This window comes from Drosophila biarmipes, chromosome 3R (genome assembly GCF_025231255.1).
Source record: "Drosophila biarmipes strain raj3 chromosome 3R, RU_DBia_V1.1, whole genome shotgun sequence".
In the NCBI taxonomy this organism is placed as follows: Eukaryota; Metazoa; Arthropoda; class Insecta; order Diptera; family Drosophilidae; genus Drosophila; species Drosophila biarmipes.
The window spans coordinates 27,711,036-27,735,700 of NC_066616.1; the positions used below are offsets into that span (position 1 = coordinate 27,711,036).

A 24,665-nucleotide genomic window follows, 5' to 3' on the forward strand; every position below is an offset into this window, starting at 1 on the left:
CGCTGAGAGCTAGTTTTTGATTTATTTGCTGGGCATTTTAATGACTCCCCCGCCGCCTGGAGGCCCCTGATACGGACGGAAAACACGATTGAGCCGCTTTTTCATTAAACAATCATTGACTTCTAGACGCGACTTTTATATGACCGTCATATAAACATGCATAAAAATTCATCAGCGGTGGACTGTTGTTTTTTCCATCGCTATCAGCTCGACTTTATGGCCTTACATTTCTGGTCTCTGGTCTCGGAACGCTGGTGTCTTGGTGTTCATTTTATTGGCCCAATTTGTAAATATAGCGCAAAAGTGTTGAGCATAACAATGAGCCTTGGATCGCAGGGCATGGGCCAAGGAACGAACGGTGTGCGGGGGCGGAGGGGCTGTGCAGACGGCAATTCTGGACTTCTCGATCATGCCATCAAGTTCGTTGCCTAAGTCATTCGTTTCGTGCCGCATGATTTGTTGTTTATTTGTCATTCCTAATCGGAGGCAAATCAAACACGCACCTTCGAGTCAAAAGTGTGCAGAAATGTTTATGAATTACAGCGAATCTGAAATGCACCCAAAAATGATAGGAAAATGGAAAAACAAACGCAATCAAAGTGTATGCATCAATAGCGCTTGGTACTTTTTCCAGCGTTTTCCAGCTGATTTCTGCCTCCTGCCTGAAACACGCATTATTTATGATTGCAAGGCATGTAATTCGTATGCTAATTGATAAGTATCGCGAAATTTATTAACCAGCCGGGCTGGACAACAACAAATAAATGCGTGCTAGCCGTGCGGCGTCAATTTTCAAGTACACAAAAAGCACACAGACACACACTGGCTCGAAACCTCTAATGCAAAAATCTCGAATCTTGATATATATAAGGCAGTTTTTGTAGTGTTCGTTTGCTGTGTGTTTTTTCCCCAGCTAGTTCTCACGCACAGGCGCAGCTGCATTTGGTCAGCGGGTTGTACTTGACCCCGCGCCCCCGCCCCCGTCCCTCTGCAGGCCATGGCCCGTGACTTTTGTCATGCCGCCGCAAAATCAAGTTCAAAAGCCCGAGCGCACACATATTGAAAATGCGATTTGCAAGGCAAATTTGTGTGGCTGCTGCTCCGTTTTTAATAGCGTATAACAAAAATATTTGTGTGTAACATAAAACCGCCAACAAGTGCGGCCAACGCCGAAATCGAGCAACTTTGTAGCATCGAATCGCAGCAATATCCACAAACAGCCGACAACATTTCGCCTATCAGCAACATTAATTATAACAGCCACAACAACATCGGCGGCAGCGGCCACAGCAATATAAGGCGGTGAAAAAATGCGTTTATTTTAAATTGAAAATAAATTTACGGTGCACTGGCAAAAAGCCAGCTACCTTGTGGCCTATGAAAAACCATCGAGCGATAAAAAATTATAACATGGAAAATGCCAGAGGGAAAATGCCAAGATCAATAAAAAAAATGGTGAAAGTCAATTGAGATTAGGAGTTTCTTGTTTTTACATTCTGGCATAGGGCATAAAATTTAAGGTGCCACTAAAAAATAGATGTGAGCTGCGTGTACTTGCGAAGGATGATTGATGTGTGGCCATTCAATTTGCCTTCGTTGTTGCAGCTGTCGGCTGTGGCGGTGATGTAATAATTCTCGTTAACGTCGTGCTGTCTGCGGCGATAGATCCGCACAATCCGCGATTCGGTTTCGGACTCGGAAAATTCCCGGTCCCCCATATCTACAGAGCGCGCGCGCGTCGATCAATAACAACACGCACGCGTGTGCGACATTTTTGTCGATTTTCGCCTTGATCTAGAATTTTGTTCCTATTAATTGATCTCATAATGACAGACACTTCAAAAGCGACATCACGACGTTTATTAATTAATGCAAGACCGAGATCGAGTCAGCCTCCTGCGTATGTAAAGTGCGTAGAAAAAAGCACACACAAGGTATGCTAAACAAATGCCGGCAGCTTAATTAGCATTCTAGATTACACACAAACAAGTGCGTAACAAGAACTGAGGCAATAATGGATTTATGGGGTTACAGCGAAGGTTGTCCGACTGAGTTATAGATAGATACTTCTACGGCCAAATGATTGTATGAGCTGGCCAGGGGCTAATAATGGGTTCGGGGCAGAGCCCAGTCGGTCATTAGCGAGCAATGCTAAACGGAGGCAAATTGCTGTCAGAGCATTTCCCGCTTGCCAATATCTCAATCAGTGGCCAAAGTTGGTTGGCATCAAGTGCATAAATTAATGAAATTATCAATTAGCCAAGAAACGCTCCCAGCTGCCGTTGGTGTTTTTGTTTTTTTTGGCCTTTGCCACTGGTGCTTCCCATGGATGTTGCTGACTATCGGGAAAATCATTGCGCAAATGCACGCAGTTCATGTCGAAACTCAATTGCAATTAAAACCTTAAAACTAAAGCCAACAAACGGCGGGCCAAGGAAGTCCCCGGACTGTCCCGACTCGTTAGGCGAGTGGAAAATGCTTTAATAGAAATTGCCGGGCTGGCAAAATGTTTGCAATTGTTGTCTGCCTGCCGACTGCCCAAATTGACATTATCAATGGCTCCGCAAATGCGTTATTTATTTAATGCCACATCCAGCAACTTCTCGATTGTGCAATCCGATTGCTACCCTGCATGTTTGTGGGACTGAACAGGTATTTTTATAGGGAAATTGATTATTGAATTGGAGAAGATAGAGGGTCTCTGAACTCTTGAATCATTAAGTACTTATCTGATTTAGTTTGTTCTTAGTTTTGGTGGATAGAACTTTCAGTAAAAATTAATTAAAAATATTGAAGATCCATTTACCTCAAATGAAGATTACAAATATATTTAAATGTTTATACATAAAAAAGCCTACCGCACCATTATTTTGTTTTGTTGGCAGCAGGTATTAAACCTGATTTTGGTTAGGTATAATAAAATTGTGTAAAACCAGAATAATAAAAGTTAATATGAATCTGCTTTTAATACAACATAAAAGAACAATATAAATATATATAAAATGAGATTAAACGGATTCAGACAAAAAATGGCTTTACAGTTTATATTTTGTGAACATTAAATTTCTTTTTAACGTTTTCCAGCTAATTCTCAAGTGTTAAATGCTGCTATTGTTCGAAATCTTTGCAAATACAGTCATAAAATCCTTCCTACTCTGCATAATATTTATATAAATAGGGTATTTTCCGTTTGATTGGCCATCTCGCCTTTGTATGATTTTGGCTTTGTTTTGGCGTCGTTTCGTTTCTGATTTCATGCAAATGTTTGCAAATTTCTCAAATTAACGCGTAGGCGAGCCAAATCAAGCCGAAAGCGCTGGAAGTGTCGCCGTCTCAGCACCACCGCACCACCAGCACCACCAGCACCACCAGCTCCACCGCAGCCGCCCCATCTAACGACGCCCCCACCGGCACGCTGCTCCCCCGCGGACCCACAGCAAGTTCATTGAACCACCTACGAGAAATATGCAAATCGCAGCAGCGATGGATGCAGGGGAAAATAAATCAAATGAAATGGTCTGGACTTGGCGAAAAAAACAAAAGGAAATCTAATTTCGATTCGATCTTTTGTGGCCTTTGTCTGGCGCTGAGCTTGTAGGACCTAATAAACAGGAAAACAAAGCAATAATTGTATCATTTTTCTTATTTTTATTGCGATTTTTGCTGCAAGCCCATTAAGGCGATATTAATGGCTGTCGCCTGCTGCGGAATTTTGGCCAAAAGCCTGTGTGTCGAGAAGATTAATGCGACGAAAACTTCCTCACAGCGGAGATTTGATATTGGACATTGAGTGCCGAGCTGCGTTTCTTCTTAATTAATAGCTCACAGATTTTTATTGCCGCACATCTTTGTCAAATCAATATTTATAAATTATTTATAAACGAGCGGGGCTCGAACATGCGACTAATTAAAATGATGAATGCGTAGCGTTTCAGCTCGAAAATTAATTAAGCAAATTATCCATTTAAATAAACATAGAATGTGGCCGCTCGCCTGCTCGATGGCTTTGCGCTGATAAAGTCGAAAAAATAGTCGATTTGGGAAGCCAGCGGAATTCGTGGGGACAAGTTCGCGGCTGCCAATTAGGGGAAGTTGAAAAAAGCGCATTTTTAATTGCAATTAATTAGCGCTGTCAGTTTTCCCCATTGTTTCCAGACGTGTGACAAAACACTTGCCAAAACTGAATTTCTGATGACCTCCTTTTCGTCGGCATCATTAGCGCTTTAATATGTAACTAAATTCGATTTTCCCTTGGATTCACGCCCAGTTTTCTGCTCGATTAAAAATATTCATTAGGCCTTTTGGGAATTTCTCACTTGATTACAGACCAAAACCGATTTCAAAGGGCTGCCCCTGCCACATGCGGCGTAATTAAATTTCCTTTGTTGCCTGGGAATTCGCTACGATTTTAATTGTGGCGGCCCACGGCGTTTTTCTGCCTATATTTCTAAGTATACATCTGTTAATATTTCTGTTTTTGTAGGCTCGGCCTGGGCCCTTCATTCGCACAATTAGCAATTTCATGGGTCTTTGTGTCTGCGGCCCGAAGTTCGAATTTCCGTGGCCTTTATTCGATTTCGTTTCGATCTGTTTCTGTTGTAATGTGTGAAATTGATTTTCGTTTGGCAATTGGGCTTGTAATGGCCAAAAGCTGAGTTTTTCTCACCCGGCGGAGGTCTCAGATCGGAAGACAATTAACCGAAATAGATGGGAATGTTGCTTCCTACTGTTCAAGTTGAACTTGTGAAGGTTAGCTGGTTTAGCTGGGTGTAAACTGGGTCAGTTTCCGATGGGTTATCCTCTACCAAAATGCCTTGTCGGCTCTATCAAAAGCCTGTATATGTGTTTTTCTGGCGGCGATTTATGGAAGTGGGGACACCTTCCTTGACAGCATCATCGCCAGGCACTCGTAACATTTGCAACACTCGCATTCGAATGACACTAACGGCTTTGTCATCTACTGGGCCACATGGAACTCTACGGTTTGTCTCCTCTTCTGGAGAGCCAGTAATCATGCTCTAACGACACAGGCACACAACACGTATGTGTACATAATTTGTACAAGGCGCTAGATGGCTGCTGCTATGCTAGGCGGCGAATCGTCAGCGGGCTCATATAGAAATCTTGTAATCTGATAGGCATGACAAGAAATATTTTGCTTGTCATTAAATTTACTTTTATTTATGCAGCACTGTCTATCATTGTTGATGTTGTTGCTGCCGCTGTTCGGTTCGATTCGCGTGTTTTGTTTCGGCGGCGGCTTGAAATTAGTGAAAACTCTTCACATCGAGAAGACTGTCTAACTGACTGACTGACTGCATGGTTGGTATGGCGATGGCGATGGCTATGGCTATGGGTATGGATGGTTTGGTATGGGGGAAACTTGAAAAAGTATGCATGCATAAGTTGGCGCCTGCTAACGTCTTATAGTCATCGATTTTCGACCATTGTTGGGTGCCGTGTTTGCTTGGCTGGTTTGGGGTTGAGTAATAGGCAAAATATTTGCGCATGCCTCATTACGGTTGCTTTTTGGGTTGCGGTAATCGGTGTGCAAGTGTAGGCCAGAAATGCGAGGGAGTGGCGAAACAAAAGACTTAGGCAACGAACTTGCTGCAGCTAGAACGCTGCCGCTCGGTGATTCCATGCGATCGGGATGCGTGACATTTGCGATGATGACATCACAGCTCGGCCAGCGAATCAAATGTCAGTCAAGTGCGTCATCGATGGCAATCAATCGTGTGGACAAAGGGCAGCCGGTGGTGGCTAATCGGCAGCCAGCTAGATTGACAGCTCCACTGACTAAACGACTGTCGAACAGACAGACAGACATATAGACAGACATTCGGTCTAGACAACATGTGTAATGACGCGATCGACGTGGAAAAAAATGGAAAAAAGCCAGAATAGCAACAACAATGGCCCGGCATAATGAGCACAATTACTGGCCAAGCAAATCAAATGCAACGCGCTACCAACGCTTTGAATCAGTCACATTAATTGCAGCCAACAGCGGCAGGCGCAGGCGCAGCCGCAGCCAGGCAGGCCGCAAAAAATGATCATAAATTATAGCAGCGGCGGCGGAAAAAAGTATTAATTAAAAAAAGGAGGAAAAAGCTGCAACGGTAACAACAGCTATTAAGAAAATTTCTTGTTGACTCATCCGAGTCCACAATTAACAACTCGCAGACTACCAAGAATCGCTGAGGCTGCAGCATTTCTTGCACTCATTTGTCGCATTTTGTCCCAGCCACTTGGCGATTTCTTTGTCAGAGCTCGGCAATTAAACAATTGTTGTTATCGTAGCCGCGTTTTTGCTGCCGCCGTGCTGTTGTCGTCATCATTGCTGGCCATAAATTTTATTTAATTCCTGCTGGCCCCCGTCCCCCTAAAAGCACACGCCCTGCTGGCTGGGGATCTCGTGACTTGCGTTTCGCAATTGTGAGAATCGAGAATTAAATAATTCTTTGCATATTTATTTATGAACATTATTCCTGCCTCTTCTTCACTCTCCAATTGCGATTTCCTCAAAGCTGATTAGGCTTTTTAATTTGCGTGCTGTTTCGGTGTAGGGTTGCAAGTATTCAAATGAATACACTGCAATGCATAGAAGTGTTCTAATAAAGTACCAAAAATTTGTAGATATTCCACACCCTCCTTACTGAAAATATGTTCAATAGTAAGCCGTGTTGAAACCTCATTGGAGAGCAAACAAATTAATAGCCTTAATAATTTTGTACATCGTTAGCATACTTGAGAATTTCAAAATCATTTTTTATGCCCCCATAAAAGTACAAATGAATACCAGTAATTACTAGCATTAAGCATCGTTTAGTCAAAGCGAGACATATACCGCCATTTGATAAATCATTAAAAGCCCCATTATTTGCCAAACATCAGCAATGACCAACATCCCCAGTTCCTCTCTATTCGACACCAGACCAATGCCTCATGCAATTGTAATTATCCATGTAAAATGAAACAGAAAACAGAAAAACTCCGTTTGCTCACAGCTGTATTTCCTCTTAATTGAACAGGAGGAAAGAAAAAAAATAAATAAATCGCTTTTCCAATAAATTGCATCACAAGACTCTCAACAAATCCCACCGCCGACAATGTGGACGACGCGTCAATTGTTAAAGTGTTGAAGTGTTTTTATTTAAATTGCTCAACTGAACTTGTAATTATGGCGCACTCTGATTATTGTTATTGCTGTTTTTGCACTTTGGCTTTAGCATAAGCCAGTCCCGACAGGCTGGAGATAAATTATTTTTTAGAGCCATGCTGGAATTTTCACTCGCACTGTTTCTCACTCGAAACCATAGCAATTAATTGTAGTTAAAAATGCTTTAACTAACGGCTTTATGGCCGAACAACAAAAGCGGCAGCTGACTTGTCAGTTAATTGTATTTGAAATCGCTGCCTCTGCTAATTGATAAATCTTCGTTGGCTTTTGGCCAAAAGCTAAAAGCCAGCGCTAGATGGGCGGCAGTTGCACATAAAATGCAATTACAAACGCGTAAAACCGAGGAAAACGCTTCGACTTTGGTTCAACTGACTCAACTTAACTCGACTCGACTCGAGTCTCAGCCTGACTCACCTGCGGCAGGGCAAATACGCTTTTGACGGCTCTTTGCTCGGGATTGGATGCGGAATCTCCCCCAGAATCTCCTTGGGATCGCTGAACGCAGAAGTAAGGCAACGAAAACACACACGCGATACCAGCACACTCACACACTCGGCTATCTGCTGGCCAGGCTCAATCTATATCTATGAAACGCGGATGTGGCTGGCAGCAAAAAACTGGCAAGTGAAATATTTATGTAAATTTATTTCAGCTTCTTTTTTCGTTGTTGTGCGGCAGCAGCAGCCAGGCTGTTGGGTTGTTGGTGAAATGCATTTGAAGATATTAAGCGGCACACTTGGCAATTGTCGTCGTTTGGGGCAGCGCAGCGATTTGATTGAAGTGCGGCTGCCGACCAGGTCCACAAGCCGACAAACTGACAAACTGACAAACCGACAGTCCGAGTGGCAGGCGAAACGTTGTTTAACAATTGTTTTTTGGCTTTTTTTCTGCTATTTCGCCTTTGCGGTCCGGCAGGATTTGAGTTGTCAATTAGTTTGTTACGGCTGCTATCACTGCTCGGCGATTCGGAGGCGCCCGAAGCGCCGTTATCTGCCGCAAACAAATGACACCACAAACTGGCAGCGCGTTCGTTGCCTAAGTCTTTTGTTTTCCAGCCCGTCGCGAAGATTGAACTGAAACCGAATCTCGTCGGTTAGAGTTAGAGCCTCTGTTTTTTTTGTGTTATTTTATTTGTGTGTCTTTAAAAGACCGCTTTATTGCAACATGTTTTTCTATATACAATATAATTAATTTACTGATACCAATATTTTATTGCACGCTCTTTATGTGATTTTTTGGCCAGCGAGTAATTAAAAACGAATTTAATTTAATTTACCTTTTTTTTTTAATTTATTTATACTCTCGTTTGTTTTTGGTTTATTTGTTTGTGGCCGATCGAAACGAGTTTGGTCTTTTGTTAATATTACTTTATATGTATGCTGGTCTTGTCTTGGCTTAGGGCATAGATGTGGCTACAAACTGGCATATATGTTTTGATTTGGTTTTATGGCCGCACTGAATGGCTTTTTACTGTTGGCCAGACTTTTTACGAGCACTATTTTTCTGTAGGTAGCCGCACAGTAACAGATTAAGTTTGAGTGCCAGCTGCAGGCGGGATTTTCGTTTTCATTCGCCCCCCGCAAACGAAAAAAGCATTTCCATTTCGTTATAGAAAAGCCGCGCAGTTCATTGGCCACAGGCCCCAAAACGCGATAGCGACGAAAATCGCACACAAAACGCCCTGGAAACGCGCGCACGCGACAACGTACGTAAAAACGCGCACGCGATTCGCCAGCGAGAAAACGAGAAAATCCAAGTTTTTTAGCGAACGTTTTGCGCAGTCGCAACCAGCTCAAACAGTCCCGTAAGAAAGTCGCACAGAAACTGCAAGAGGATGAAAATTGCAATCGGCTCGCAGCCCGCCTGCAGCAGCAGCGACGCGGCAGCAACAGCAACAGCAGCAACAGCAGCAGCAGCGACAGCAGCAACACATTGCAATTGCCGGTGCAGCAGCAACATCGGCAGGAGAAGCAGCAACAGCCACAGCAACAGCAACAGCGGCAACGGCAGCGTTGCAAAACGTTCGAATCTCTCGGCAAAAACAGGCAACAACCTCTCGAAGACCGACTGACCGAGTAATACAGTCCAGCACCCCAGCAGCAGCAACAACAACCTGGCCCGAACTCTCTGGCTGGCGCGGCAACAACAAGAAAAAGCCGCTAAAAGCGCTTAGCCAAGAAAACCTGTTGCCCACCACCGATCGCTGCCAGCGTCGTTCGTTGCTTCGTGTTTATCGCGAATCTCTCTCGCTCGGTCTCTCTTAGCCACAAGCTCTCCGGGCCTTCCAGTGGAGAGCCCACTGGCTTAGCGGTTCATTTCCAGTTGGCTGCAATATCAGTTGCCGATCAGCTTTTGACCAATAAAAAAGGGGTTCCAAGTCGGGCGTCTGGAACGACGTCGGCTGCGCAGTCGGCAGCGTTTTGGCCACCAAAGAGAATTTGAGTTAAGAGAAAGAGAGAGCCAAGCTGCTCTTTCGGGCCACTTGCTTAGGGCCAAAACGTACTGATAAGAAATTGAATAAAATTATATGAATTTCATTAGGCCGCCTCAAAAGGCGCGCACACATTTCCTGGCCAGCCACGCCTGGACATTAAAGCTATCGCTGCTCATTTATCTGGCCGAAAAGGAAGCGAAAAGTGCTTGTGAGAATATACTTTTATTTCAAATTTCAGATATAAATCATAATTGAAAGGAGCTCAAACTGCGAAAAGAGAGAGGGGCAGGATGAGCTGTGGCCAGCGGACAGGCGACACTTGCCACACGTCCAAAGGTTGCGACTTTGACAATTTAATTGTCACACGCCCGCCACTTTTGGTCAGCCGCCAAGGCAGCGCGGCACGAACTTGCCGCCTCGAACTCTATTAACGAAGCCAATTGACGGACACTTGAATGGCCAGCCGCTGTCATTGGCCAAAAGGGGGGAATGGGGATGCCCCCCAAAAAGGGGCTCGGGTGAGGGGGGGAGACCCCAACGGACCACCGAACGGCATTAACATAAACAAGTGTTGCAGGAGTCGCGAGCTGCAAAAGGGTAACAGAAACATCCCGAACATTGTCATAAATAACGCGACAATGACAACTTGTTTGCGCGGAATCGGAATTGGAGCTGCCATTGGCAGGGGTGATGGTGCACTGGCAGAAAAACTATAAAGCTCAGTAGGTCAAAAATAGGAATATTTAAAATACTTCCTTAAGATATCTATAAAAACCCATAAAATATTTATACATAGGGAATAGTAAATAAACGTTTAAGATTATTTTAAGCATGCAACGTTTTTCTATTTTATTGTAGGATTCTTTACTTGAACGCATTTATATAATAAATCGAATGGTCCTTTACATTTATATATCTTCAAAATATGGTAATGTGTTTTCACAATGATTCTAAATTAGTTTTACTTGAGGTATGATACATTTGCCATTGAGGGATGAGTGTACCTCTAAAATATTTTATAAATTTTAATTCACCATATTTTCTTAGCAATAAACTTAGCTTTAGAAGAAACTATATCTAATAAATTTTATTTCTTTACCCATGAAATAATTTTAATTATTTCTTTATAGTATTTTATAATTACTTAATGAATATATTTATTAAGAATTAAATTAAATTAAGAGTAATTCAAGTTCTAAGTCTTATATATTTTTAAATATTTTTAAAAGTATTTTGAAATCGTTTCTTCGGATTTTATATTTAAATGTATGTGATTGATTTTTTTCAGTGCAGCGGTACTGCTATCGCACTCGGAATCGGAATCGCGGCCTAATGCAGCAATTGACGTGCGGCGTTTGCACCTAGCCAGTATTTGATGCGTCCGCAGGTCCCAGAGGCGGAGGCCACATAAAAGTGGCGCGGCAATTGCCAACTTTGGTCACTGCCGGCGACAAGTGTAAAACGACTGTCTCCAGGAGTTGGCGCTGGGATCTCGGATATTGTAGTTGGATCATGGAGTTGGGAGCTTGGATCTCTGGCCAAGTGCTCCTCCTGGCACAGAATCGCGATTCGCGACTCGGCGATCGCGACAGTGTGTTTGTGTGTTTATGGCAGCTGCCGTTTGATACTCATTCAAGTGCCGCCTAACATGATTTCGGTGTCATCTGCTTTTCAGCTTTAATATTGCCTGTTTAATGTGACATTTGCTGTAGCCGTTGCCGCTGTTGGGCTCCTGCATTATTTATGAGCTTTGGATCGGATAGGATCGAATCGAATCGAATTCGGAATCGGATTCAATCCCCACATTCACCTCCCATCCCATTCGCTCTCACCATAGAGGCCTGTGGCCCCTGGATGGCATCTTAAACGTTTCCCATTTTTAATTTAGTGATGATTGATGTCTTGTCCACGTCGCCTTGACAACGACACACTTGACTCTCCACTGGACCCGTCTGCCCCACGTCGGACTCGCATTTGGCTCTCTGGTCCGCCTGTGGGGATACGCAGCTGTGTCTTTGGCACAAAAGTCAATTAAGCCGCGATTTAAATGCTGCCAGGGTCATGCCTTGGGAAAGGCATGCCCGTGCCAGTATCCGAGCCCATCCATGGGAAGCTGGTATTAGCCTGCTCTCAACTGGCCAGCAAATGGTCCTCGGCTACGTGCGGCTGACTGGCCACAAAAATGGGGCCCAGAGAGCGCCATTTGACCTGATTTTATTTGCACTATTTTACTTTTATTGCTCACTGTTCCGCGTGCACTGAGAGAAATCGGGTGATGGTGCTTAGATACAAGAATTCTGGAATTTCATCAGGATATTATAGTCTTGTTCTATAATCTACTGATCAAAATTAAATAAATAAATCATTATTGATGGCCTACTGAAATGTATTTTATTTAAACTATACAGGTGTCTTGATAAATATGTTTATGATAAGTACTATAAAAGGATTTGTATAAAATGAATTGTAAACTGTTGTTCAATTACTAACATTCATATTAAATAAATGGGAAACTTAACTCGAACTTCCCACGGTGAACTTGATTCTATACATAAGCCTATTCAATTCCTATGATAGAAAGGGAATTTTAAAAATTTTCTCCAGGTGTTTGATTGTATTTTGAATGAATGGGAAGCCATTGCGGACTTCTCCCGGTGCATGGCAATGATGCGGAACCGAATACGAAATGAAATTGCATCCACAAATGGCCAGGGCGACGGCCATCGACAATTTCATTTCTTAACCGCCGAGTGCCGCTGCTCCTGCTCCTGCCGGCTGCTGGCTGCTTCCATTTGGAAGCCGAAGTGCGGTTCAAAAGGTTTGCCAAATTATAAATTAAAAGTAAATCGAATCGAATGCTTAGCCATTTGTCTATGAACTTGAAAGTGCCTGGCGATGTGAAAGCCGCGGCTCAGGGGTCAGCTCCAAATACAAATACCCATCGAGTACGATGCCAAAACGAAATCCCCAACCGGAGCATTGCAGGTGCATGTCAAATCCGTTTGTCAGCGTCAGCATCTCGGTCGTGTGTTTTTCCAGCTTGTTCTAATTTGCATGCAAACGGATCTGCGGACCGGACTAGAGTCTAGAGTGGACTTTACAGCGGCGACCTGCCACAAGCCATGACGAATTACTTGACACCCGGACGGGCCATAAAAACGGCGATCGCTTTTTGGCGGGGGCGTTCCATCTGGCCCCGGCTCTTTGGTCATGGCCAAAATCTGGTTCTGCCGGCCATTTCAATTGCTATTGATGGGGCTTTCGGAAAGGCAGGTTCAGTTTCCCCCTGCTAATTGCAATTGTCGCTTGATGGCTCGATGGCGAAGACATCTCTCTTTCGGCTGATTTACGGCCAAACATCGACGCTTGATGAGCTGGTCGTCAGCTTTTAGTGCGTGCATCACTCATTGTTACAGTTAGAGAGCTGGCAGCTCTAATTTAATTTAAATGCGGCCCGCCAAAGCGACACCCGCCGCTGTCGCTCGTTTGTCTGCCCGGAGCTTCGGTTACCAACTCCATCTCCCAGTCCCAGTCCCAGTCCCAGTCCCAGTCGAAGCGGATCTTGCTCCACATCCACTGTAACATCCACATCCACTTGGCTGCAGGTTTTCGAGTGTGTTTGCCTTGGTGGCGGTGAAATTTCGCCCGCCTCGCGTGGGCGTTTTGGCTCAAATGCCTTCAGCCGGTCTTTACGGCCGCCGTTTCAATGCGCTTTAATTTCTATGGCCCCGGACAAGATTGCAATTCATTTCCCTGCCATTTGGGGGCCAGCGCTGACACACAATTAAATTCTCACACGCAACAAAAAACTAACTATGATATTATAAAATTCGCATCAAAATTCGACCATCGGCCAAATCACCAGTTTTGGGCTCCCAGTCTGAAAGCCACTGGAATTACGAAAAAATGGGACATGAAAATGGGCTAAAATTTTGACTATCGCCTAAAAGAAAGTTTTTAATATATAACATCAGAGAATTTAATTATAAACTCATAGAGGTATCCCACGTCTTAATCGGAATGAAATAGCTCATGTTATGGAATCTGGAAGTTCAGTTTTGGGCTCCCAGTCTGAAAGCCACTGGAACTACGAAAAAATGGGACATGAAAATGGTCTAAGATTTTGACCCTCGCTTAAGAGAAAGATTTTAATGTAGAACATCAGAGAATTCGGCCACAAACTCATAGAGGTATCCCACGTCTAAATCGGAATAAAATAGCTCAAGTTATGGAATTTAGAAGTTCAGTTTTGGTCTCCCGGTCTGAAAGCCACTGGAATTGCGGAAAAATGGGACATGAAAATGGGCTAAAATTTTGACCCTCACTTAAGAGAAAGATTTTAACATAGAACGTCAGGGAATTTAACCACAAACTCATAGAGGTATCCCACGTCTTAATCGGAATAAAATAGCTCAAGTTATGGAATCCGGAAGTTCACTTTTGGGCTCCCAGTCTGAAAGCCACTGGAATTACGAAAAAATGGGACATGAAAATGGGCTAAAATTTTGACCCTCGCTTAAGAGAAAGATTTTAATGTAGAACATCAGAGAATTCGACCACAAACTCATAGAGGTATCCCACGTCTTAATCGGAATAAAATAGCTCATGTTATAGAATCTGGAAGTTCAGTTTTGGGCTCCCAGTCTGAAAGCCACTGGAGTTGGGGAAAAATGGGACATGAAAGTGGGCTAAAATTTTGACCCTCGCTTAAGAGAAAGATTTTAATGTAGAACATCAGAGAATATTACCACAAATTCATAGAGGTATCCCACGTCTAAATCGGAATGGAATAGCTCAAGTTATGGAATCCGGAAGTTCAGTTTTGGGCTCCCAGTCTGAAAGCCACTGGAATTACGAAAAAATGGGACATGAAGATGGACTAAAATTTAGAACCTCTCTTAAGAGAAAGATTTTAATGTAGAACATCAGAAAATTCAATTACAAACTCATAGAGGTATCGCATATCTAAATCGGAATGGAATAGCTCAAGTTATGGAATCCGGAAGTTCAGTTTTGGGCTCCCAGTCTGAAAGCCACTGGAATTACGAAAAAGTGGGACATGAAAATGGGCTAAAATTTTGACCCTCGCCTAAGAGAAAGATTTTAATGTAGAACATCAGAGAATATTACCTCAAACTCATAGAGGTATCCCACGTCTAAATCGGAATAAAATAACTCATGTTATAGAATCTGGAAGTTCAGTTTTGGGCTCCCAGTCTGAAAGCCACTGGAACTACGTAAAAATGGGACACGAAAATGGAAATAAAGTTCAAATGGGCACTACAAGAAATGTTTTGGGAATTTTTTTCGAGTGCTGAATATTTTTGGGGACTTTAGCCTTTGACAAGCGGGCAGAGAAACGCCGATCATCATCATAACTCGTGCGGGGGCATTATCAATTGTCATCGCCGGATCGGATCGCGGTTGTCATCGGGCCGGGCTTATGGCTGTTAATCCATTCTGCCCGCTCTTATCAACATCGCCATCAGCGCAAAAGCGAACATTTGTTAAACACTAAATGCACTTATTTGTTTTGCGGCAGCGGCAGCCCCAAGAATGCAATCAACGTTGGCCACACAGCAACTGCAACTGCAACTGCTGGAAGTGCAGCAAAGGCAGCGACGGCAACTGCGGCTCCCTGGCTGACTTGACTGACTGACAGTGGTTTTTGGCCTGGCTGGGAAGCTACTAAAATGAGGCAGTCTCGGGAGCTCCAGAGTTGGGTTTTTTCCTATTTTTATTTTTTTCCATTTGACTCCCACGTTTGCGATGGCGCATTGCACAAATTGCATTATTTGCACGCCGCGCAGTTGCAGTCTGGCTGACTGTTGTTGTTAGTATTATCATCAACATTGTTCTTGTTTTTCGGCCTCTTCCTGCGGCACTTGACGCCACGAGAACATAAAAATGCTTTTCAGCACTCGAAATGATGACTGTCCTCCGCCCCCTTGTTCGGCTAAACTACTCCAGTCAAAATAGCGTTTTAATAGACGCAACAGCAACGGCAAAGAAGCGGAAAAAGAGAAGCCCAACACGACCCAGAGCCAAAGTCTGAGCCAAGTCAGTGAACATGTGAAAATACTTTGACCAAAACCGCCGCGGAAAGGGGAAGTCACAGGAATTGCCAGCACACGCTTTTCTAATTTAAGAACCTTTCGCTGCATGTCCAGAAATTTGACATCAACTTGCCGCTTGCCGGCCAAATTTGTTGTTATCTAAGCCACAAACGGAATCCAGTTAGCTGCGTCAGTCGGAAGAGCAAACAAAGGGGGCTTCAAGGGGGCCACAGGGGGCAAGCGGCTAGACGCCCTGTTGGCTTAAACACTTGACTTGCCTCATTTGCTGCCGGGGTGGTGGGTGTTGCTATTGCCGTTGATGTTGCTGCTGCTGCTGCTGCTGCTGGTGCTGGTGCTCTTGATGTTGCTGGTGTAATGAGCAACCACTGCAACTGTTGAGCTGGCAAGTGAAGTGCTCATCATGACAGCTGCAAAATGCAAGGCGAAGATGATTTATAATTGTCATAGACTTCCTGGTTTTGTTGTTTAAGCGGGCGATGAGTGAAAAGCCGAGCACTGCCATCACGAATCATATCCATGGCAGATACATTTCAGCACCTGCTGCTCATGATGGCACTGCCCCTCGAAGAAGGGGAAATCTTTCGGGGATTCAACTAGACAGGCAGATGGTGACTCAGAATTTCATCAGTTTAGTTATTCTTATATTAAAGTTGATTTGGATTCTTTTTGATATTTTACAAAGTATACATTATTTATTTTCATATTAAACATTCAAGTATTTAATAGTATTATTTTTAGTAATACCTATATACAAGAAGTATCTAAATTTGTTTTACCCCAGAAAATATTTAAATAAGATTTACCGGAACAAAATTAGCTTTGTTCACTTTAGCCTTTTACGAGTTCAAGTTATGGCGAAATCAAGTTTTCTCTTAATGCTTATATTCATCAAAAGCAGCTTTGATTTGTTATGTTTATGTCAAAATAAACATTTTATGGATGCTGTTATGAATGCTTTTATATTGAGTTTAAGGTTAAAAACACTAGTCTCTTGAAAGATCTTTATTAGAGCCATATAAAACGATTAAGGAGACACGCGTATGGTCATAAATGATAAATCAATATGTAGTTCGAACTGTTTTCTCTGTTTCGTTCGCTAATAAGAATAATTATGCTGCAAAAATTGTAATTTCAGTGTCTCATTCCCGGATTTATTACGCCACTGGAGCAGTGGCTCGAATTCCGTTTCCTTTGCTCGAGAGCAGTTCCGCATCCAACAATAGCCACCGCAAATGGCCAAGAGGCAACCGAGTTATGCAACTCCAGTCGGCCGACGACGGCTAGGCAATGGCGGGCAATTAATTTAATTGCAAACGGCATGAGAGCTCGCCACGCCCTGAATTTATTTTAATTAGCCCGATATTCGCTTCATTATATTTACATACATCAACTGCAGCCCCGGCGACCCGGCGAAGCGAAGCGCAGCGCTGCCCAGAAATAGTGCGGTCTAATAAGTGGCATTTATAATTTTATTGACTGCCAGGCCAGCCCAATCGACAGCCACAAAAGATTGCGGGGCGATCGATTGATGGCGAGTTCTGAGATTCAGTTTTGAAATCCGCTGCAGCAGAAGCGCCGGCGGCTCTGAAAAACTTGGACATATGCCAGGCTGTGTTTTTTTTGTGTTATTTTTTGGCCAGGTCGATACTAAATTTTTCGACATTAGTTGGCAATTTTTGCCGTGGCCCAAAGCTGTCACGCCGACAGAACGTCAAGGAGAGATCACAGAAATGGGAGAAACTTTAGTTTTTAATGGGGAAGTTCAAGTGCTCTTACATAAGATTCCAAAAAGATATCCATAAATTGTAATTAAAAACGTGTTTTATTTTTTACAAATATTAAGCACTTATGTTGTAAAAAATACTTAATGAGACAAAATGTTCTACCAATATTATTTAGTTTGGTCATCGTCGTTTACTCAAGATTTTCAAATCTAATCTTTTTTCCTAAACCTAATTTATATGGTAAAAATATTTATAATAATATTCAAGGGACCTATGGTCAAACTGTTTTATAAATTTTTTTAGTTACTTGCAGTTTTCGCCTATGTTATACGAATTTTCGAAGGAATTTTGTGAAGACTTCAAGAAACTGGAACTGGAACCCCCTAGAAAGGGTACAAACCCCCAAGAGCCACAACACATTTGCCACATTTTGACTTCTCGTCAGAGGGCGATGTTGTTCCGCTGGCCGGGGCAGTGTTTGCTAAACAGGCACACTTCGAGCCGGATCGGATCTGGTCGAAACGGAACGGATCTTAGAGGAATGGAATAAGCCTGGCTGGCTGACTTGCTGGATTGGCCCCAGACCCTGACATATTCCTCGTTGACGGTGCACGACTTGGTCGGAGGAGGCGGAGGAGCTGAGGGAGGGGCTCCAACGCCCTGGAGCTGATCCAAGGCGGATCGGGGGCATCATTATGATGTGACTGTGACGGGCGGGCAACCTTTCGGGAGGGGCTGTGCTCGCCCTGCATTTGCAACATTTTCATTTTCGTTTGGTGGCCCGGCTCGTTTCGCTGTCATGTGGCACATTTATCAGAAAATGCCCACTGACATTTGGCCAGCCACTTGAACTGGGTTAGCAGTGCAGCCCGGCTCGGCGCTCATTAATTTTATTTGTTGCCAAAAAAAAAAAAATGGTAGGAAAACCCAAAGAAAAAGATTGCTTTGCTCGACCCCGGGGCATCACTACAATCCGGATTTCTCAATACGCAATTTCTGTACGAGATTTGGAGATTTACAAAATTGAATGGGCCAAAACACATCGGTTTTGATCGGATCGATCAGAATGTGTAATTAAAGGGCGATCGCGAGTCGAAGGGCGGTCCGGGCCCTAATGAATGCCGGCCGCTAATTAAGTTTTTAATGATCCACATTTGACGCATACAAGCTGGCAAATCAATTAGCGCCCGCAGCCGCCTAACAATGTGGCCAACAAATGGCTTTTGGCCCACACCGAAATGGCTCTTGACAATTGCAGCCGAACTACGCCCAAACGCGGAGCGCAATCTCTGATGTAATCTGCGGCCAATTGGCGTCGTTGGCCTGAAATATGTTTTATCGCATTTATTATCAGCTGCACCAAATCGTCTATAATTGAAAAACTGTTAACTAGATTAGCTGCCATTAGGTGGAGCGATCGGGGGGCCAGCCAGGCCAAGTGGGCCTCCAGTCTCCGGCTTCCAGATCCATATCCAGTTTGTGGTCCGCCGCCGCTGTGGGAGATAAGTCTGTAATCGAGTGCATAGTCTTGGCCAAAATGGCGCTGACCAGGTACATAAATAAAGTGCGGCTGCCCCAAAGGGACATGCCATCCATTCTCCGTTTTACTCAAATTTTCTTTATTTATTTAAGTGCCACCAAATCAGACTGCTCTTTGAGATCTAATTAAGTTGTTTAAGTGGAATTTGTGGCCATAAAATTATGCAAATCGTCCGCTGGTGCTACCCCACTCGCATAGGACGCATATTTGCATTGGTAATTTGCACGCCAAAAGCCCACAAAGCCTCGGGGGCCTCGGCTCTTGGGATCGTAAATCATAGGTGGGTGAGTTACGGTTACGGTTACGGTTCGAATTTGTATGTTTTCTGCCTCCCAAGCGCCACTAAAATACTGGCCAGGAAATAATTGCATTTTATTGCAGAACTTAAGGGTGTGATCTGCGGAGCGGAAAAGTTCTCAGGCCCCGTAGAAAGCCATTAGTTTTCGTCGTAAAATTCGACTTTTACGAGTGTTTATCATTTCACATGATTTCTTATAGAGAATACCCATGTGCCCATGCCCACACAGGTGCATAAAGATGTCAACGCTTAACTTATCAAGCCAGAAAAACACAAACAGCGAAAACGCCAACGACGATGATGCGACAACGTTGTTAATACAATAAAACCGCTGTAATTTCTGCTTTCGGTTTATTTGCGTGTCGCTGCTGGTCACAAAATTTAAAAAAGAGGGGAAAAAGAATCGAAAAAATACAAGTAGCGCCCACCGCTGACCGTTTATCAAACAACAATAAACTGTAATTTATGAAAAATGCCTGTAAAATGACGATAAAACAAGTGCCACGACCACGACGACACCACCGAAAGCCAAAGCAACAAAATGCTGCTGTGCAGACGATGATGATGACATGGACATGGCTGCCAGTCTTGGTCTGCTGCGCATCCAGTGGGTGGTGTGGATGCATGGAGGCGCGCTGGAGTCATGGTGCACCCATGGCGGAGTGGCCAGGAAGACAACAATTCATTTGGCTGGTATGCACCTCGGGGGGAGGCCGAGCGGCGAGAGGCGGGGGTCGTGGGTTAGCGGGTTCGCCGATCCCCAGCTGCATCTTCACATTTGGCCCGGCCATTTGACCATTGTCAACACGCTGGTTTCTTGTTCGGCTCGCCGGCAATTGTCTTTGTGGCCAGTTGGTGAAGGTGTGCTGGGGTATATCCCATTATGACTTATAAAGTATACGTTATTTATAATTTTCTGTTATTAAATTTAACTATGACAATCTTAAAACCTTCTAATTTATGAAACCTTAGTATTTTTTGTCAAAGTATTATTTATTTTAATAATGACATTTTTAGAACCTTCTAATTTATTAAACCTCAGTATTTTTATTCAAAATGTATGGTTTATAAAAACAATTTAATATATTTTAGTTTTGTCTTTTATATGTTATTAATATTTTTAAAAAATGTTAAACCAAAAACACTTTTAAAAAGTCTTGTATTTTATAAAATCCGTGAGCAAATTCTTCTGCTTCCTTCCATAAGAATTAAGCTCATTATTTTCTTGTAGCTCTTACCTGAGATTCACGGCCTTAGGGTATCTGCTCTTCGAGTACCCCCACCTGCAACACTCTCCTCTGCTTATTTGGGTCACTCTGGCGACAGGTCAGACAAGCCACAATTTTGTGCGTCGCAACTTTTGCTTTCGAGCGTTGGCGCGAGCTTCTTTGCACTCGCCGTACTGTACTGCATTGTATTCAGAAACGCTCCTGCACTTGCATTCGAAATGAGTGGTCGAAAGGGTTCTGCAAGTCAGCCCTTAAAAACGCTGACTCCTGAAAATTGGACACATAACAATGGTAGTTGGGTCTTAAAAGCCAGGTCCAACCCTCCAGTAAGTCACTAGTTTAACACTCAAGCATGTGGCAACAAGTGGAGTTCCTAAGGACACCTAATCGGACTCGAGCTGAGGTTCTTCAGCGCTTCTGGACACATTTAAGGGTGGAGACACGATTCCGAACCCTTCTGTACTATCGCCTGAGTTTCTGTGACTGCTGGTTCGAGGATGTTCTGGGTTCCGATAACTCAACAACTTTGCTGTGGAATGATCGCACATATGCACATTATCTAAGACATCGACAGGATATGGACATTTTGGCAGTGACCTGCCTCAGATTTACCCAATATAAGGAAGCTTTGCGCTCATTAAGCTTAATGTTGGATCAAATACTTAGTACGCCTGTGGTATTGCAGCTGTGTGGGGAGGAGGATCCTATTCAAGAACAGAAAACAGCCTGGTTAATATTGAAAATAAGTAGGGAGCTAAAGATGTCCAATGTGCTGCTGCTTTCATGGAACTTTTTCAACTCCAGGACTTACTACTCCTTTGATTTATTTCCGGAATTTAAAGTTACCAAACTAATATATCAAGGGATACTTACCCTTTTTCCCTATAAACTGGGAAACCTTCAAGGACATCCCATACGCACCTTGCCAGATAATTCTCAACCACATACCATAGTGCAAAAAAGGGCAAATGGTTCCTTTGACATTTCCGGTCCCGTGTGGCAATTCATGGTCAATTTCGCTCGACATATTAATGCCACTCTGCAGCTGCCCATGGAGCCAGTTGCTGGCAAAACCCTAAGATACGTTGAGGTCCTGGACTTGGTGATGAACCAAACCGTGGACATAGCGGCCAGTTTGAGGCCCTTCCGTCATGTGCAGCGTTCCAACAATCACATCTATGGCTATCCCATGATGGTGGGCAACTGGTGCATGATGTTGCCCACGGAAAGGGTAATAACCAGCCATGAGGCATGGCTCAGGTTGATGGAGTCCCCTTGGCTATGGATCTTCTTGCTGCTGCTCTACATCCTGCACAACTGGATGATCCACCGGATACGTGCAACCTATCCCATCCTTCAGCTGATAAGACCTCTAACATTCCTGGCGATTATCTGCTTTCTGCAAGCCCAACTTTCGGCCTACTTCATTGAGCCCCAGCAGGTTAGTCACATAAGCAATATGGATGACGTAGTGCAAGCAGGTCTGAAAATTAGGGGAATGCGTGGGGAGTTCATGGATTACCCCATCGATATGAAGAGCAGGTACGCCTCCTCCTTTCTGCTGCATGATTTCTTCTTCGACTTGACCAAATACCGGGATAGGTTCAACACTTCGTATGGCTACACAGTAACCTCTGTTAAGTGGAACTTGTACAAGGAGGCTCAGCGGAACTTCCGGCGACCCTTGTTCCGCTACTCGCAGGACCTTTGTGTGCAGAAGCTTTCACTTTTCGCGCTAATAATGCAGAGCAACTGCCTATATCGCTATCAAATGAAACAGTTCATCCACCGATTGGACGAAGCAGGACTCATTCGCCTGTGGTATCGACAATCCTACTATGTCATGGTGAAAACAGGACACTTCCGTTTCGGGGACATCGACACTTTCCACCAAACACACTCCATTCGATGGTCGGAATGGCTTTATGTGGTGGCAGTATTTGGTGTTGGGCTTTTGTTTTCAACGCTTGTGTTCGTCACTGAGCTCACTGTTCACTATGTAAATGTTTACTTGCAGAACTTGTAACTTCGTCGTCGTATGAGCAAATAAAAATCGTACCTATGACAGGGTAAAAGAGGTATAATGTTTTCAGGAAAATTTTACTCATTTATTAGCTATACCAAATTAAACCAAAATAAATGATTTATTAGGCAATGGGTATCTCAGAAAAGAGTTGGTAGTCTCCGGAACTTAGTTATTTTTACTATTAGTTCAAATGTAGTCCATAAATAAAAGTCAGTTCTGACGCCTCAATAACGTTCATAGTAATTAGGTAAATACCGTAAACCCTATATCAAATAGTACCATCTCTAGGCCAAAGTCAGTGCTCGGAGATGTCTGCAACTAGTAATACTATTCACAGCAAGCTCGTCTCGCTGATAAGTCGAGGTCAAGACTTCACCAGCATTTTCTTCTACGCTCCTGCTAAAGAAAAGTGTCACTTGGAGGATACCCTTTCTTCAGCCACTAGGGGACTGCCTCTAGTGATATGGCGTTCGGATAGGACAGTGATCCTGAATGGATTCCTCGGCGAGGGACTGTTGGTGCTGGCCTGTCTTCCAGAATTCCATTGGAGAGCTTTTCTGGGCAGTCTGTCTAGGAGTTTAAAGTATCTGAGGCAGGCCAGAGTACTCATTGAATTTATGGAGGACAGGGACGAATATCTAGCCCACCAGGTGCTATCGTTTTGTCAAAGTCAGGATATGATTAATGTCAATGCTATTTTTAACGATTTCGAGGAGACCCAAGTGGTGAGCAGCTTCGAGGCCTATCCGGAGTTCGAAATGGTGAACAAAACTTTTGGAGAAGGCACCCAAGTTACCGAGCTATACCCGAATAAGATGGCGGACCTAAGGGGCGGTAATATCCGTACCATTCCAGACTACTCAGTTCCAAATACCATTTTCTACCAAGACAAGCAGGGCAACAAACATATCCTGGGCTACTTGTGGGACATCATGAAGGCCTACGCCCGAAAACACAATGCCAAGCTGCAAGTGGTTAATAAGTACGCGGAAGGCAGGCCACTCAACTATATCGAACTTCTGGACCTGGCCCAGAACGGACTTATAGATATTGCCGCCAGCATTCAGCCCATGTCGATGGGTGGCCTAGATCGGGTTCACGAGATGTCCTACCCGCTGAATCAGGCCAGCTGGTGTACCATGCTGCCGATGGAAAGGCAACTCAATGTGTCGGAGCTGCTATCCCGAGCGATGCCCTATGCAACCTTTGCTCTATTGATTTTTCTCTGGATTTTTTATGAGCTCTTGAAGGGCAGATGGCGACGTTATCAGCGGCTCCAGAGGATTAGCTGGCTGATACTGGCCACATTGATTACCTCGAATTACCTGGGCAAGCTACTCACTCTCTTCGCAGATCCTCCTTCCTTGCCACCCATTGACAGCCTGGCTGCTTTGATAGAGTCTCCAGTGCGCATTATATCCATTAGATCTGAGTACTCCGCCATTGAGTTCACCCAGCGCACCAAGTACTCTGCGGCATTTCGCTTGGCTCTGAAGGCCTCCACACTGATTGGCTTGCGAAATGCCCTGAACACCTCCTATGGCTACACACTGACCAGTGAAAAGTGGAAAATGTACAAGGAGCAGCAGAAGCGCAGCTCCAGGCCCCTGTTTCGGTACTCCAAGGATCTGTGCTTCTACGAGATGATTCCCTTTGGCCTGGTCATTCCTGAGAACTCGGCGCATCGAGCTCCTTTGCATGACTTTACCCTGCTGCTTTGGCAGTCTGGGCTGCATGATTTTTGGGTGGCTAGGGGCTTCTACTACATGGTAAAGGCGGGTAAGATCCACTTGGCGGACTTCAAGGAACGTTATCGGCCTGAAAAACTAACTATCTCGGATCTGAGACATGTCCTTGTCCTCTACGCTTCTGGGGTGCTAATTAGCATGGTTCTGTTTGCGTGCGAGCTATTTGTCAGCTGGGTAAACTACTGGCTGGGGTTTTAATTATTCACGGGGCAATTTCGGCGATGGCGTTCGATAAAACCACCCGGTTCCGGTAAAGCTTCAGTTCAAATAATGGAAACAAGGCAGGATAAAAGAAAAAGAAACAAGAACTTTGTGTTTTACTTCGTGACGGTGACAAGGGTTCCAGGAGCTGGAGTTTCGGGCCAGGAGACAGTAGTTAACAATGCTGTTGAACGGTTTCCTACCG

At 44.0% G+C, this 24,665-nt stretch overlaps 3 protein-coding genes across 4 annotated transcripts in view; 2 read left to right on the top strand and 1 right to left on the bottom strand.

The window, feature by feature from the left end:
- LOC108024817 (TPR-containing protein DDB_G0280363) overlaps positions 1 to 24,665 on the bottom strand; it is a 94,507-nt gene that overhangs the window by 60,272 nt on the left and 9,570 nt on the right. Inside the window, exon 1 of one of the 2 annotated variants that reach the window (XM_017094943.3) lies at positions 7,598 to 8,996. The exons of the other annotated variant lie outside the window; for it this stretch is intronic. The gene's annotated coding sequence lies outside the window, so the exon portion shown is untranslated. Of the gene's footprint in view, positions 1 to 7,597; positions 8,997 to 24,665 lie in introns of those variants that run through there. 2 annotated transcript variants of the gene reach the window in all.
- LOC108024491 (uncharacterized) lies at positions 20,838 to 22,511 on the top strand. Its single transcript, XM_017094416.1, has one exon. It carries the CDS (start codon positions 20,838 to 20,840, stop codon positions 22,509 to 22,511), a length of 1,674 nt encoding a protein of 557 aa, XP_016949905.1.
- Positions 22,820 to 24,457, top strand: LOC108024495 (uncharacterized). The gene has a single exon (XM_017094430.1). It carries the CDS (start codon positions 22,820 to 22,822, stop codon positions 24,455 to 24,457), a length of 1,638 nt encoding a protein of 545 aa, XP_016949919.1.